The 16,314-nt window shown below is 48.1% G+C and overlaps 1 protein-coding gene across 16 annotated transcripts in view; it reads left to right on the top strand.

Moving 5' to 3' along the window:
- Positions 1-16,314, top strand: part of FHOD3 (formin homology 2 domain containing 3) — a 458,821-nt gene that overhangs the window by 278,844 nt on the left and 163,663 nt on the right. For all 16 annotated transcript variants that reach the window (XM_059139157.1, XM_059139159.1, XM_059139160.1 and 13 more), the window contains exons 7-8: positions 4,279-4,390; positions 11,169-11,263. In XM_059139157.1, the coding sequence (XP_058995140.1) occupies positions 4,279-4,390; positions 11,169-11,263 (207 nt within the window). The remainder of the gene's footprint in view (positions 1-4,278; positions 4,391-11,168; positions 11,264-16,314) is intronic.

Raw genomic sequence — 16,314 nt, 5'->3', positions numbered from 1 at the left:
GTGCAAAATGATAGCTGCAACAGAAAGGAAAACCCAGCCTAGTGGCCCCCCGAAGTGTGCTAAACACTTAAGAGAAACACACTTCGCAGCTGGCTGCACGTTCTTGCCCTGCCCTCATAACAAAGGGGTTGTCTCGGAGTCCCGTTAAATACTGTGATTTAGCTACATGTTTTAGGGCAATATAAAGCATAATTTATTATAATGGACTAGTGTTAAAATAGAATACTAGTATTCCCTAGAATGTAATTACATGTAAGGCAGGGAACGTGTGGCTCCAAGGCTGAATCTGGACCCCACGTGTTTCCTCTAGCCCACAGGAAGTGGCATTATCTGTGGGAGCGCAGACCTGAGGGCTGTCACTTGGGCTTTTCTCTTCCATGGGAGCCCGCAGCTGGATCAGCTCCACGCCTGTTCTACTGAAGCTTCCTGCCCACTGGCAACTGCTCTCTGTCCTCAGCAGCCTGGTTTGGAGGGCTTCTCGTACAGAGAACACTAGTTGTGGTGTGTGGAGGTACACTCAGCGCTGTCTCAGCAGCGAGATGACCATCTCCGTGAAGCCAGCACCACGGGTTTGTTAGCCCCTCAAAGAACCCTGATGGATGCTGGCTGTCTGGAAAGCACTTGAAGTTGTTGAAAGCAGTAGCACAGCCTCTTGGGATGGGAGGGACCTTAAAAGGGGTCAGCCATCTACCACCATCCAGGTTCTGAATTTCTTCTGCAGTGTCTTTAGCAGGTGGCCACTCAGAACCCTCCAGACGGGAGGGATTTGCCTATTTGGCCTTGTGCCACTGCTTCTGAGACTGACTCCTTTTTGCCCTGTACTCCCTGAACTGTTTTATGACTGGTCGCTCTCTGTTCTCATGTGATCCATGTACTTTCAGAATGAGAATTGATTCCTACGGACTTTCCTTCGGTGCAGACAGATGGGCCTGTGTTGGAGCCTGTAAGTCATGGCAGTGAAACCTGTCATTAGAACATGAGGGAGCCCCGGGCAGAGCTGAAAATCTAACAGTTCACCTTGGAGGGACAGTGCCTTGTCCCTTGGAGGAGCCTTCAGTGGCAGAGCTGGGCCGTGGGGTGTGTGCTGTCCCCTGTGCAGCTCGCCCCCACCTTCCTCATTTGTGGTCCTTCCTCTTGCTGCCATGCGGGCCCTGCCTCTCCAGTCTGTCACTGTCCTGTGGTTTGTCCCTTCCCAGTGGACACAGGCTGGCAACCTCCTTCGCCATTCCTATTAGAATGGGTCTCAGATCAGCACGATGGCTCCAAATGCGGATTTTTAAGAGCTTTGCGATGAGCAGCGTGTTTGGACTTGGAGGAATGGGTGTGTGGCCTCCGCTGTGGCTGTTCCAAGGCTCTGGAGGGTTTTGACTGCATTCCAGATACTTGTGGGCATCAAATTAAATGATTTCTGTATAAATAAGGGTTGATGTAGAAACCTTTTTAAAGTAATGTGCTTTTATTACTTTCAAGTCTCTACAGTAATGCTAATAAGGTATTTCTGGGGAGGAGTCCTGCTGGACATATTTGATGATTAGTTAGGACATGCTTGCAATTAGTACCATGCATTTCCATAAATTCACGTTCTGCTCTTTTTTCTAAAGTAGTTTAACTATCCAACATGTTTGTTAATTTCAGATAGTAAGGCTTCCAAACACACGTAAATGTAAACTTAGACTCGATAGAAGCCTAAAATCATGAAGCAGAAGAGTTTGGGATTTTTTTTTTTTTTTTAATAAAAATACAATGCCAAAAGTGCTCCAAACAGAACCTCTACAGCAAAGGAGAAGCAGACATGAATAGACATGTTGAGACCAATAAAAAGAGACTTTGCTGGAAAACAGCAAATCCCTGGGACTGTGTTGCCCAAGATCTTGTGACCACAGAGATGCCCAGAAAGAACCTTGAGGAGAGGGGCACTAGGGGGGCCCCCCGCTGAGACCAGCTCATGGGAGGAGTGGGGTGGGCACCAGCCAGGATCTTGCCCAGGAAGGCATTGAGAAGGCTTAACGTACTTCGTAATAGTCCGCCCACGGAGGAAGTTGCCCGGGCTTGCTGGTTGTTTTATTTACTTGAAGAACTGTCTACGGCTCTAAACATACAAAGATAGAACAGTTCATTATGGCTTGCCTTCCCCCTCTACCCCCAACCTTGTGGGTGAAAAAAATACTCTGGAATTCAGTCTGTTCCTAGTTTGGGAGCAGAGGACTGAATGCGGGGCTCAAGTTATGCAGGTAAAAACCCTCTAAAGAGCTTAGAGCCCTCTAAAGAATTCCGTTTTCGGGGTGGTAAGCACGGAAGCCCAAGGTGCTCCTTGTCCTCATTATGATTGTGGAGGGGCCCCGGTGAGAGAAGTGCAGGGTTACCCGCCATGGCCGCTCAGTGTATGGCGGGACCTGGCGCTGACACGGGGAGTGGAGGGAACGGGCTGGAATGGCAGGGGGACGGAATGAGCACCTGGGGATCAAGGGTTCTCTTCTGGCCGCCTGAATTCGAGGTGCTTGTTAGCGTATGAGTAGCGATGTCAGGGGTCATGTGGGAGTCAGAGCCCAGAAGCTTGGTCAGGCCTTTGAGCCATAGATAGAATTTAAACCCAAGAGACTGGTTGGATACACCTAGAGAGAGGATATGGAAAGAGAAGGAAAAAATGCAGGAGTGAACGCTAAGGCCTTCCCCCACGTAAAGGTCGAGCACCCTGGAAGGACCCAGCAAAGAAGTGGACCCTCGGGTCGGAGACTGGGTTCAGCCATGGTGACAGGAAACTGTTCTTGGAGGGAGCGATTGTGTCCTGTGCTGCTGCAGCCTGCCGTGAGCAGAGAAGCAGCCATTGGATTTGACAACATGGAGGCCATTGGCAACGCTACGAGGAGAAATTTAATTTGCTCCATGGTGATGTAAGCTCTGTCAGGTGGGGTCGAGGAGTCTGTGGGAAGTGAGGAAGAGGAGCCAGAGAGTGGGGCAATCCTTTGGAGGAGTTTTTCTGTAAAAGGGAGCTGAGAGCCAAGGCAGTGGCTGGAGAGGGATGTGGAGTCAAGGAGAAGAGAGATGAGTAGGGAAGTATGCCAGAGGAGCAAGGGCAAGGGGTCGAGTCGACGTGTTTCCATGACGTTGGGGAGATGACCTCATACGGGGGATGTTTTGATACTGTTCACTGTGGGGTGTGCTCCAAGGTCTTTGTGAAATCTGCAAGTGTCCCTAGTGTTTTGCTGTGAGTTGTCACCTCCGGGAGGCCCTGGTTTTCCATGGGTTGCAGATGGAGAACCTGGAGCTGATTCCGCATGACCAAGGAGATGGAGATAAGGGGTCGTGCACTGACTGGTCACTAACTCACTCATTCATTCAGGGAGCAAAGCTTGCAGAGCCCACTCCACGCCAAACGAGGTTCTGGGTCCTGCCATGATGCAGAATAGCACCCCCACTTCCCGAAGGTGTTACTTTATGCGGGGTGGGACATTGCCAAGCAAATGACAAGGGCGGGATGGTAGCCCAGAGTAAGCTCCTCCTTTCTCAGATGCATAATTCGAACCCATTTCCAGGAGACAGTTGGTGGGTGAGTTCCTTTGGGAGGAGGTTCTTGGCAGGTGGAGGTCTGGGAAGGGAGACTATAGATAACGAAGTGAATTGTGGCAGCATCACCTGGGGGAATGGGGAGGGGGGGTGACCTAGAAAACCCCCTCCCCCAAGGCTGCCACAGATACCCCCCAGGGCTGGTGAAGCTTCAGCTGAGAGGCTCAGGGATTTCTCTGGGTGTGTAACCTGCAGCCTGTGTGACAGGAGGTCCCTGGGCTGTGGGTGGCTCCTCACGAATGCTGTGCCCTGGGCCCGGCAGGACGGGACTTGGTTCAGATTCCTGCTTCCCTCAGCTCCGTGGTGTGGCTTTGGGCAAGTCCTTTACCTTGCTGCGCCTGCTTCCTTACCGGAAAAATGAGAGTTGTGATGGTTCCTACCTCACAGCTTTCTCCTCTGGATAAAACGAAGCCCCTGCCATGGGAAGGGCTACCTTATCTGTCAAGAGACCCCAGGGTATGAGCTCTGCAGCCAGTGGCCCTGGGTTCGAATTCTGGTTCTGTTTCCGGCTGTGGGCAGGATAGTCTGTGCCTCAGTTTCCTGATCTGTGCAATGGAGCTAATATTAATTCCTACTCCTGACGTATCCGGCAAAGGAATCAGTGTGCCCACCAAGAAGAGATTCCCCAGGCCAAAGCAAGTGCGGGGGGCCAGCCTGCCTTCGGGTGCCCGCAGGCGTCCACAGCTGCTTGATGCTCTTCTGTTCTCTGGGCAGTTCCGGCTGGTGGTGAAGACAGCCCTGAAGCTGCTGCTCGTGTTTGTGGAGTACTCTGAGTCGAATGCACCTCTTCTGATCCAGGCTGTCTCTGCTGTGGACACCAAACGGGGTAAGTAGTCACACCCACTATTCCATCAAGGTGGGCATGTCCGCTGGAGGCAGACTCCCATTTTTAACATGTTCGAAATAGGATGGAGAATGAACAGAATTCCCTTTGTGTGGACCCCCTGCTATTGGAAACGTATTTTTTTAGATATTAAGCACACGGCGATCAGAGATGGAACATGGTTCAACAGTGCAAAGAAAAGCATTCGTGGGCTTACCCAGGTCAGGTCAGACCCAAGCTTATATTTATGCTCTGTCCCTAGCTTCTCCACTGAACCCAGAGAACCAGCTCCTTCTCCCCTTTCCCATTTTGTCCCGGTCGCTGTGTCTCCTTTCTCCACTCCTCTCACACAAGCTTTATCAGCTCTGGCCCTTAGAAGTTCTGTGAATGTTCTCCCTTCCTTCCCTCCATCTCATACCCCCTACTGGGGGCTCTCTCCATGGTCACCTGGCATCCCTCCCTTCCCCGATCAGAAGATTCTTCTACAACACAAATTTGGTTATATTGTTTCCCTGCCAGTGGCTTCCCAATGCCTGCAGCATTAGGTCCCCACCCTGCAACTGATCCTTAAGCATCCAGCCCCTGTCCACCTGCCACCCCCACATCCCACCTGGCCTAAATGACCCCTACCCTAGCATGGGTCAGTCACTCAGACCCCCCTATGACCCCTTCTTTGCTGTTGTTGTCACTGATGCTTCCCATGAGTGTGTGCCCTGCTGGAGGGAGGTTTGGTTCTCCTCTTGGGGTCCCAGCACTTAGCTGGCCCACGGCAGGCAGGCCTTCCATGCAGGCCTTTGGATTTGGCTTAGTGTGTAACCCTAGAATATTGTGAAGCCTGAAGCTAAAATGTTAGGAGGTTTTGGTTTTGTCCTTTTAAAAAAAAATTGGGGGGTTGTTATTGCTACTGTCCTCCCCTCAAAGATGCAAGAAGAACAAAAACTTGGTAACTTTTTCTTTTTTTTTTATAACGATAATACTCTCTGTAGAATAATGGGGAAAAAGTATAAAAGAGACCATAACAAATCACCTCTAGTCTCACCAGACAGAAATAATTGTTAACACGTTGATATATTTCCTTACAGTTTCATGTAGGTGTCTCTGGGCACACACTTATGCACAAATCAGCCTATGTACAACTGTCAAAAACAAGGGGCCTAGATAGCACTCTTTGATTCAAACCATTTGTATCTCTGACTCAGCATTGCTGAGACCCATCTTCCAGGGCTGAATCCAAAGGTGAAAGAAAGTAGCTCACTAGTTACTTCAACAGTTTGCAAATAAGCTAATGAAAGCCATCCAGGGCCATAAATTGAGCTCCCATACGTTTCCCACGAATGTACCAGCAGATGTCAGCCCGAGGCAAGGCGGATGGCAAGCTAGAGGTAACTCCAGGCTTGTGCATGGGGAGAGGGGTTTGAGAGAGACACCCCCTCATGTGTGGACGGGGGCCGTGAATCTGGAAGATGGATCACAGACTGGGGCGGGCCTGTGTGTTTCTGCCACAGTGTGTTTCCATCTGGTGCCGCAGTTTAAATCTCTCATGGCCAAGAGCAGATTATGGGGCCAGCTGAGAATCCTTAGTGAAGTCCGTCAGTTCCTCAGACACCAGAGTTTGTGTTTCTGGGGTCAGTTAATGAGGTTTAGGGCCAAAGTGGGGTATATGGGAAGACAGTGAGGCAGACCCTTTTATTGGTCCTGGGGAGGATCATACTCCATCCCCCAGCTCTGGGGGTTACATTGGACGGTTAATGGACTTCTTGTTCTCCTGTCCTAAATTTCACATAACTCATGAACCCTTTTCATGGGGGCTGAATTTAAGGGATAAGCCTTCTCATGACCTTGGGGTCCTCCTTCAACTTCATTGAGCTGGGAGTTTAGAATTTTCTCTAGACTTCACATTCTATGAAAGTGTGTGTGTGTGTGTGTGTGTGTGTGTGTGTGTTTAAAGGGGTGGAGGTTGGGGAGAAGAGTGATAATCCTGGGCTTGATACCCACATCTAAGACCCCATCAATCAGCCCAGCCAGAGGCTCTCCCTTCTTCAGTGTCTCTCTCACGACAAAGCGATGGCCATCTTTTCTCGACTTGTTTAGGGAGGGAAATAAAAAGAAGCAGCAGCAGCAGCAGCTAATGGATTGTTTTCTCAACTTGACGGTTTGCCTATCCAATTTCTTAATTTCTTGGCGGCTGCTGCCATCTGTCTGGTACTGAGCGCCTGCAGCTGAATAAAAATGGAAAAACTCAGACATGGCCCATCACGTGGTTCAATAGCATGTTTCTCTGTGGACATGTGTGGTCTTGGCCATGATTTTGTAATGCATACATATAACATCATCCTATTTTACTGCAAGGAAAATTGTTCCTGAGCCCCGTGATGGAATTAAACATGTCACTACGTCATGGTGCTCTGCATGGGACGGAGCGCCGTGCCCTCCAGCTGAGTTTCCACCTGGCTGGTTTAGAAGCCACTCTCTGTCTCCCTCTCAGCTGAGTGAAGGGCTAGACGGAGGTGCCGGGTGACTAAGGGCCAACAGAGCACGTCTGTCCATGTACAAGTTTAAATAAGCCATACTGCTTTACTCCTCCAAGTGGCCTCAGACCCATTCTTCTGTGGGCTGGGGTGGGGATGGGGCATGCTGAAGTGTAGACAGGGTTGGTTTGTTTTATTAGAAAGGACTCTTTTGGATGATAAAAATTGTCAGATTTAAATAACCAGCAAAGAAAACCGATGAGCTGGGAGTCCTCAAAAATTAGCTCCACCTCCAGTGAATGACGTCCAGAACAGATTCGTCTGGTTGCTTTGTAAAGACGACACACACTGCACGGGGGTTACCCAGAAGGGTGTGTCCTGTGTGTGTACACGGTTCGCCCTTGGCCAGGAGTGGGCCAGCCGTGGAGCAGGGAGAGGATCTGAGGCGTCTAAGACTGTCATAGGGACTAATAACTATCTACAAATTAAGGAAAATGAAATATGTCCCCTTTGAGCCAGGCAGTTGGCTTGTCTGCTCAGGGGCAGGAATGGAGAGGTGGGCCAGCGCTCGTGTCCAGGGAATGGCACAGTCCCCAAGTCCACAGTCAAACTTCTTGGTCACCTCTCTCCTGGCACCTTCCGGTCTCTTTCCCATCCTAGTGGACAGGGTGTGGCAGGAGGAGACAAAAGCTGTGGAGTGTGGACAGGTGCCTGTGAGAGGACCTTGCTCTGTCCTTTTGCCACCATCAGAGACTCCCTTTCGCTGAGACTGTCCCTGTGGGGGTTGGCAGGAAACTGGTTGAGAACCGAACCCCCTGCTGCCCTGGGAAGGTGCCCTTCCCACTGACTCTCTGGATTTGGCGCTCGGATAGAGAGTGGGCCAAGTGAGCAGCCTGGGGAACTGACTTTGACATTTTAGTCCTAAATCTCGAGTCAGCACTTGGGTCAGCAAGTGTTTTGAGGGTCAGCACAGCTTTTGAAAAAGTTCTATTTTCACTGGGCTGTGAAGTAATGAGATACAACATCATTCCTAAACGTGTTGATCACACATGAGTAACAGCGGAGGTGAATCCAGCCATCCTTAGAGCCATCCCGTCTCTGACTTGTGCTCGAGGATCTGTTGATCTGTGAAGCACTCCCAGGGCAAGGTGGGAGTTAGGTGACAAAACCCAAGCTCTACTTCCCTGGTTTTCTGTGGCAGAACCATACGTGTTAAGTGTGTTTGTCAGTTCTGTAGAAAGACACAAAACATGGTGCCCTTCTGACAGAGTGTGAGACCCCCTTGAATACGAGGCATTGGGCTAAATATCTTTCTTTGGAGGGGAACCATCACCACAGAGACTGGGAGGAAAGTCAGAGGGAGAACGCATTGCACCCTCTGCCCTGTGCTTGCTTCTGGGCTGAGAGAGGGGCCCTGCCTGGGAGCGTGTAGAAGCCAGCTGGGTAAGCTTGAGTGTCACCACAGCCACCCGCCACTGTGACAATAACTACTTGATATTCAAGTGCCTGTTACGTAACAGACACTGCGCCAAATATTTTTCATATAAAACTCATTTATTCAATAAACATTTAAGTGCCAACCGTGTGCTTGAAACACCAGAGGGAAAAACGGGCTCTCGTGGAGCCTCTCCTCTGAGAGCTGGTGTCTGGGGAGGAGCTTGAGACTGACAGAGGTTACGGTTAAGGAAATCATCGTCTCCTAATGTACTTCATGAGCGCTGAGGCGAAAAGACCAAGTGCTTTGTCTCCCTGACAGCTCCTGAGATTCTGCAAGGTTGACACTATCACTCCTGTCCAGATGCGTTCCCTGAGCCTCTGTTCATTCCAGTTCTCTGGGGCTCAGTTTCTTTCTCTGTTATGTGGAGGGGTCAGATCATATGGTTTATAGTTCTAACACAGGACCACCCCCTGTGCGCATGTGTGTGCACACACACACACACAGATATACACACACTCTGTGTAGAGCAAGCAGAGGTGGGGAGGAGTCGTTGACCTGGACCATTCGATTCCAGCAGGTGCAGCTCCTGGAAGTTGAGCCCCTGCTGCTTCCCATGGGCCAGCTTGAACCCTGTCAAGGCTGTTGTGTTGCCCCAAAATGATGCCTCCTCTTCATCTTCTTTCTTTTAAATGTTTCCCATTTTCTGGCCCCAAGATAATCAAAGGAGAGTAAACATTCATCTCGACATTGTAGGAATAGATGCAAGTTTCCAGGCTTTGAAGTCCCTAAAAGGTAATCAGATACCACAGCTGAAGAACACATGTTTCAATTAATTTTTTGACTAAATCAAGCCAGTGTTTGAGTGTGTTCATTATAAAGGATTAAATTGCGTGCACATGAGTACATCTGTAGGTGAGAGAGAGGAGATGATCTGGCTGCATTTCCCTCTCTTTGGGACCTGCCTTTGCTTGTTGGCTTTTCCTTCCCTATGGCCTCTTTGGCATCTTTGGCTCCAGAGCATGCAACCGGAAAGCCGTTCTGGGTCCACTAGGACCATCAGAAGTGCTTAGCTTCAACGCTATCTCCTGCAGTCTCCCTTGTAACTGTATGCGGGTAACCCTCTAGGACCCATGTTTTATGCTGAGGTTGGGAGCAGAGTGTGAGTTGTGCCAGTTGTGCTGGTCCTAAACACAGGAGAAATGGTTGGAGTGCTTGAACGGCACCTGGACGGCCAGGGCCAAGACCTCCTTACCATAAAGATTGCCTGTCATGAGGGCAGAAACAGTTACTTTGCTGGGGCTTGAAGAACAGGTGTGGACTTCGGAATAGTTTGATGGTAAATATCAGCCAGGAGATATGTCAGCAGTTAGCAGGCAAGGGGTCACACGTTTGTGTTTGGAGTTAGAAAGGGTTAGAGAGGCTTGCCTAGTTCTGACCAACAGGGCAGTTTTGCCCCAGGAAAGGCTTTCTGTTTGTTGCCTAGGAGAGCCAGCAGACCTCATATAGTAGGTGCCTCTTCCTTTTTAAAATTCCTCTGACCTCCTTTCGACTCTTACTGTGTGCATTTGCCCTCTGGCTCTTTTAAAGGTGCTCCAGCCTGGGCACCTGGGTGGCTCAGATGGTTGGGCGTCTGCCTTTGACTCTGATCATGATCTCCAGGTCCTGGGATGGAGCCCCACATTGGGTTCCTGGTTCAGTAGGGAGTCTGCTTCTCATTCTGCCTTTCCCTCTCCCCTTGCTTGTACTCTTTCTCTCTCTCAAATGAATGAATTAAATCTAAAAAACAAAACAAAACAAAAAAAACCTCCAGCTTAACCCGCCTCATACCCTCTCAAAGATCCCCGCTTACTCTTCAGACCTATTATGTGTCAGACACTGTGCGAAGAGATAAGACGGAGGTCACCGCTGCCCTCGGGGAGCTTTGTTCTCAAGACCAGCATATCTGCTCTGGTAACCCATCCAAGAACCTGCATGTGGAAGCCACAGATTTTACAATATTTCGGGGTTTACTTTTACCACCAAAAATAAGCAATACCCCTTTGAGATCTTTATAGAGAGAACAAACATGCCAAGGGCAAGGCAATACTTCACTTCAAATGTTTATCTCAAACATAGGAAATTGCGTCCAGATTTTATATCCCCTTTGTGACCTTGGCCTTGACTTTGCAGTCCTGAATGTGGTGGGTTTTCCTGCTGCTGTTTCTGGGAGCCAGGGAATAACCACCCCTGAGTCTTCACTTGCAGAGCCCCATTTAAGAGCCACATCTTGAGCCGGGCCCTCGGCCACCATCGGCACAAATACTCTTTAAGCACCGACAAGGTATTAAGGACAGGTTCTTGGTGAGGTGGGTTCTTTGTAGCCTGTTAAGGCTGAAAGAGTATTTGTACCTGGTTTGAATAGAGATAATATACTTCTGTTCTTGAAATGCTTGCTAGACAGATTTCACTGGTATTTCTTGGGAGTCCACTGTTTGAGTGAATGTAAAGATCTCCCATGTCCCCTTTCCTTGTAGGAGATCAGAACCTAACATGCTGCTAGACATACAAAGAGTATTTATCAAGAGTTTCCATGCTCAGAGAGTGAAATGCACAGGAATAGATTTTTTTCAAATTGCACATTTAATATAAAGGGAATTTTCAGGCAAATTGAAAGCCATGTGGACAATAGAGAGTAACATTTTCAAATGGATGAGAATGATGTGGTATATTATTGACAAATTATTGACGTTCACTCTAAGGATAGTGTCACACTTTGAAATTTGGCGACAGAAAGACACTGCCATCATCGGGTGATACATCTTTGGATAAACTGCGATATGAGTTGTGTGAGAAGCATTGACTTGCCATTTTTAATGATTTTTTCCTTTATTCCTAGGAGTCAAACCCTGGTCAAATATTATGGAAATCCTGGAGGAAAAAGATGGGGTCGACACAGAGCTGCTGGTTTATGCGATGACTTTAGTGAACAAGGTTTGTTGATGATTGCTAAGGGTTGTATTATGTCCCCTTTGAAGGGATACAGTTATGTTGACGTCTTAACCCCTAAGAATATCTGCAAATGTGACCTTATTTGGAAATAGGGTCTTTGCAGATACAGTCAAGGTATGATGAGGTCCTTCAGGTGGGCCATCATCCCACATGATCCTTAGAAGAGGAAAAGAGACACACCAAGAAGGAAGACGATGTCTGCACATGCACGTGAGGAAGATGGCTGTGTGAAGACAGAGCCAGAGTGTAGAGATACATCTCTTAGCCAAGGAATGCCCAGAATTGCCAGCAGCCAATGTACGAGGACACGCGGAAGGGCCTTCCTCTGGAGCCTTCAGACAGTATGGCACCCCCGACACTTTGATATCAAACTTCTCATCTCTCACACTGGAGAAAATACATTTTTGCTCTTTAAGCCACCCAGTTTGTGTTACATTGTTACGACAGCCCCCCAGAAAACTAACACAATGTGAAAATCTACAGTGTACCCTCTGAGGAAGAGCCACATCACATAGACCCCCATGTTGGTGGCTGGATCCATGGCTAGAGTGTTGCTGTTTGCCAGAGGAAACCCTTTCCAGCTGCATGTGGTGTGTGTGTGTCTGCGTGTGTGCTGGTGCACATGTGTATGCAGGCCTAGGACTGTCTGTGGGCTTTCTCTGCTTTGGTTTTTTCTAATGAAACCAGAAGAAGGACAGTGAGAACTTCATGATTACTTTTCCTGCCAAGATGTCCCACTTAAAAACATAATTCCTTAGGAATATAAATTAGGAAGATGGGGGTGGGACTCCTGGGGTGCTCTGTCTGTTAAGCATCTGACTCTTGGTTTCGACTTAGGTCATCGTTGTGGGATTGAGCCCCACTCTGGCTCCATGCTCAACACAGAGTCTAATTAAGATTCTTTCTCTCCCTCTCTCTCTCTCCCCCTCTGCCCTTTCCCTTGTTCATATGCACATGCTCTCTCCCTCTCTTGTTCTCTCTCAAATAATTTTTTTAAAAAAGTATATAAATCCACAAGTTTTACCCTAAGAAAATAGCTTACAGCTCAGGAGAAATGAAGGCACCCTTGTTCCACTGCTTATCGAATTCTGACTGCTGGGTGTGGGTCCTGTCCTCCTTTTATGAAGGTGGTATCACCCTTGTGCTCTTCTCCCTCCCAGCACATCCCTCCTGGTCCCTGGCTGGGAGGACAGTAGCTGTCTTAAGGATCCCTCCCTGGAGAGGGGGCTGGCACCATGCTGCCTTGGGACAGCCCTCTCTCGGGACCAGAGTCCCTTTCTCCTTGAAAATGTCCTGCACATGGCTCTGCCCTAACACCCCAGGAATCACACCAACCACCCCATGGGCCTGCCTTTCCTCCCCGAGCTGCTGGATGTAGGCCTACAGTACGAACTGCAGTGATGCAGAGAAAATTTAGAACCTCCCTATGAAGTACAACTAGAGAAACATTTCCTCTGATGAACTGGGGACACAGTAGTAGAAAGCATCATGAGAAATAATTTCCACTAGATACTTAACTGTTGTGCAGGCTCTCAGGATTAAAACAATGTGGTCCTGGCTCTTTCTTCCGCAGACAGATGATGGGCGCAGAGGAGCTCTGAAAGAGATCTCATCGCACAGAACAACTCCCTCTAGGACTGCAGTCGTGGCTTAATGTCATTCATGATTGGGGGGCGGGGCTGTGCCAAATGGAAATAACCAAATACGTCCTTTGACCAATACTGAAATGAATTCCAGACAAAGTAAAGTGTTCAATGTAACACGACAAACAGTGGAAAAATTAAGAAGTAGAGGTGAAGATTAGTTTGTCTCTGGTAGGAGAAGATTATGTTAATCATCAAACCTGTCAAAAAGAATCCAAAGGGAAGGACTTTTAAAATATTTTATTGTGTAATAAACAAATCTTATTTGTAAAATGAAAGCCGCAAACAAAAGCTAAGGGCAAGTGGCAAATTAGGTAATTGTTTGCAAAGAATGGGGCAGAAAATTATACAACCCTCAATATATTAAGAACCCAGTGGAAAAATGAAGGACATTAACTCTATTAAGATGAAAATAAATATACAGTAAAACAACAAACATTTTCCCTCAGGGCTCATTGGCAGGGATTGCTTTTTAACCAAATGCCATCTGTTGATGAGGACACCCAAAATTCTTCTACAGTCCTGGTGAGGAATAGGCAGTACTTTTCTGTAGGATAATCCTAAGAATTCCATTTATGCTTTCAAATGTCTTCGTGAGTTGATTTTACCTTGCAATTTTAAAGCAATGGTCTGTTGTGGTTGTTTTTTAAGATTAAGGTCATCTATTTCCTGTCTTTTTCAGTCACTGACATTGTTTTGGAAACTATGGACTTCAGCAAAAATGGAATTTTCCCTCTTGTCTGGTGTTTTCCATTAAAACACCATCCTATTGGTGGAGAGTGCGCTGGGCAGTTCTGATGGTTCCAGCAGCATTGCGGGGGGGGGGGGTGTGTGGGCATTCTGCTGCCCGTGGCTGGCAAGGATCCAGCACATGTCACATTCTTCTTGGCATCAGATGGCGCTTAATGTCCAGGAATTCCTCGCTTACTTTTTCTCTCTGGCGTTCTGTCTCATCTTTCATTAGCTCTGGCTCAGAGGAAAGTCCTATGGACATTACTCCAAATATCATCCTTTCCCCCCAAAAGGTCAAATAAACCACTGGCACCCACACTGGGTTTGTTTTCCTTTGTTGAGTTTTAGTCCTGTTTAGTGCCCCAGTGAGTAAAATCTTCTGAGATTCCAAACAAAGAAAAAATACATCAAAATGTTAATACAGGTCTGGAAAAAATTCAGACTCTGAAATCTGGGAAATTATTATATTGCTTTTCTAAGTTTTCTTTCAACAAAATAGAAGATGGACTAATAACATGGAATTCAAAACAGGAACATTTTATGACAAAACAAGGGTGCTACATTTTAGCCTGCTTAGGGTTCTGAGGCTGGTGTCTGCTCTCTTTGCCAAACAGGGACATTAATGGGGGGTTTCCAAGATCCATACTAATCCCTCCCATTCCTGCTCCTACCCCTTGACCCCATGTTATCAGATCTGAAGGAACATCAGAAACTAACCATTTCTCATGGTGCACGTTAACGTTCTATAATGCCGTCTTGATCCAGCTGAAACCCCCTCAGTGGGAACCCCCCACTTTGAGGCGCTCAGGTACTGACCGCCGTATAGGATAGGAAGAGGCTGATGAGGGGGCCTGAGTCACAAGAGGTATTACTGTTCCTGTTCCTGCGAGGCTGGCCTGGAGCTTTCAGGGAAGGAGGTTGGGGGGAGGTAACCTGGATGGGATTCATGCTGAGTACTCACCTTTGTTTTTACATTTCATTTATTGCTAATTACCATACCAGAAACTTGTAAAAAAAAAAAAAATTCAGCTGTGTCAGCTGTAAAACTTGTTTAGCTATGCATACCCTTCACATTTAGAATATAGAAGATTCCCATCTCCCTCCAGATCTCATGTTAGCCTTTGATCATGATCTCCTGATGGCCTCTTCCTACCCTGACAACTGTTCTCTAGCACTGTAGTTTGTCATTTCATCCCCGGATAGATGTAACCCTTTGAGGCTAGCTGCTGTCACTCATCATCACGCCTTTGAGGCCGATCTGCTCCGGAGGGTGTTAACAGTCGCTCCTTTCTGCTGCCACAGATACACCACAGTGGCTTCTCCCACTGAAGGAGACTTGGGTTTTTACAGCTTTTGGAGTTCACAAATAATGTTGCTCTGAAAATTTGTGTGCAGGCATTTGGATGCCATCCTGTAACAAAGATTTGATACAATCGGGGAGAACCCAGGAGAGGCCAAGAACATGTCCTTTAGGACAGAAATTTCTCCCTTGGAGAGATGCCTTTGAAGGTTTACCTGTCACCAGCCCCGGAAGGATGAGGTTTGAGAGAAAGCAGGAAGGGGGGTCGTGGACGTCATCTGAAAGTGAAGGCATCAAGAGACGGTCTGCCTCACAGACTCCCTGGGGGTAACCTCCACCTTTGCCGGAAGGAGGCAGTTTAGTCATGAGGTGTCAGGGTAGACATAAGAGAACAAGACCCAGGGAGTGGTGGGGGCGTGGCACAGTTTGCTGGGCATGTTAGACCATCAGCTGAAGACAGGTGAATGTGTTTCTAGGATGGTTGGTCCTCTTCCCCTGCAACTGGAGAAAAGCCCCTGTGTTTGTTGGTGGCAAAAGGCCATCTCCCCTGCAGCCACATGTCAAAGGGGTTGGTATGTGGGCTTGGCTCCAGCCCAAATTTTCATGGTGGAAATGACAAATGACCTCTTTATACCCTCACTTCTGGACCTATTATTGAGTAAGTCTCCCCGAGTGTGTTTGGTTCTTTGGACCTAATTGTTTGACTAATAGTAACCACAGTGCCCCACCCCCACCCCGTCTCACCAGCCATCATGGCTGGGCTCCCTAAGGCGATGGGAATTAGATGGAGGAATTTAACCCTTTGGAGACTTTTATAAGCAGGGAAAAGAGGAAAGAAGAAGGGAAAGGAACTGAGAGGAGAGGAGAGCCCCACATGCCTCCTCATGGCCCTCCATAGTTGAGTAGGAAGTTTTAAATCCAACACTAAACGTCAACTCACCTAGGTTCCTCAAGTGGGGGATTTGCCGCCATCACGGCATCTCCGTGCACCAGCCCGGGGTCCTGTTTTCTTTTCCTCATGTTTTAACAGGCTCAAGGGTGTTCACTAAAACCAGAAGTTGGGTCGTTCTGATGACAGGATTCTTTGAACGGCTGCATACTTTCTCATTTAGTATCAGAAGCCAGGGACCCCTCCGGGGACTGTGGTCAGCTAATGCGGCGGTGCTGCCTTGCCTGGCACTGGCAGGTGCTGGCCTGTGCTTTCCCGCTTGGCCCCGTAGGTGTGAGCACCTGTTTATTACAGAGTCTGACTGGTTTACAGCCTCCTGCTCTGGGTCCTTGCTGAGGCCCCTGATGGACTAAGTTATCCTGTCCCAGTTATTTTTCACTCATTTCTGATCTCAACAGCAGTAAGTTGT

The sequence above is a fragment of the Mustela lutreola genome, chromosome 11 (genome assembly GCF_030435805.1).
Source record: "Mustela lutreola isolate mMusLut2 chromosome 11, mMusLut2.pri, whole genome shotgun sequence".
NCBI lineage: Eukaryota > Metazoa > Chordata > Mammalia > Carnivora > Mustelidae > Mustela > Mustela lutreola.
This window is presented reverse-complemented; position numbering and strand designations above follow the sequence as displayed.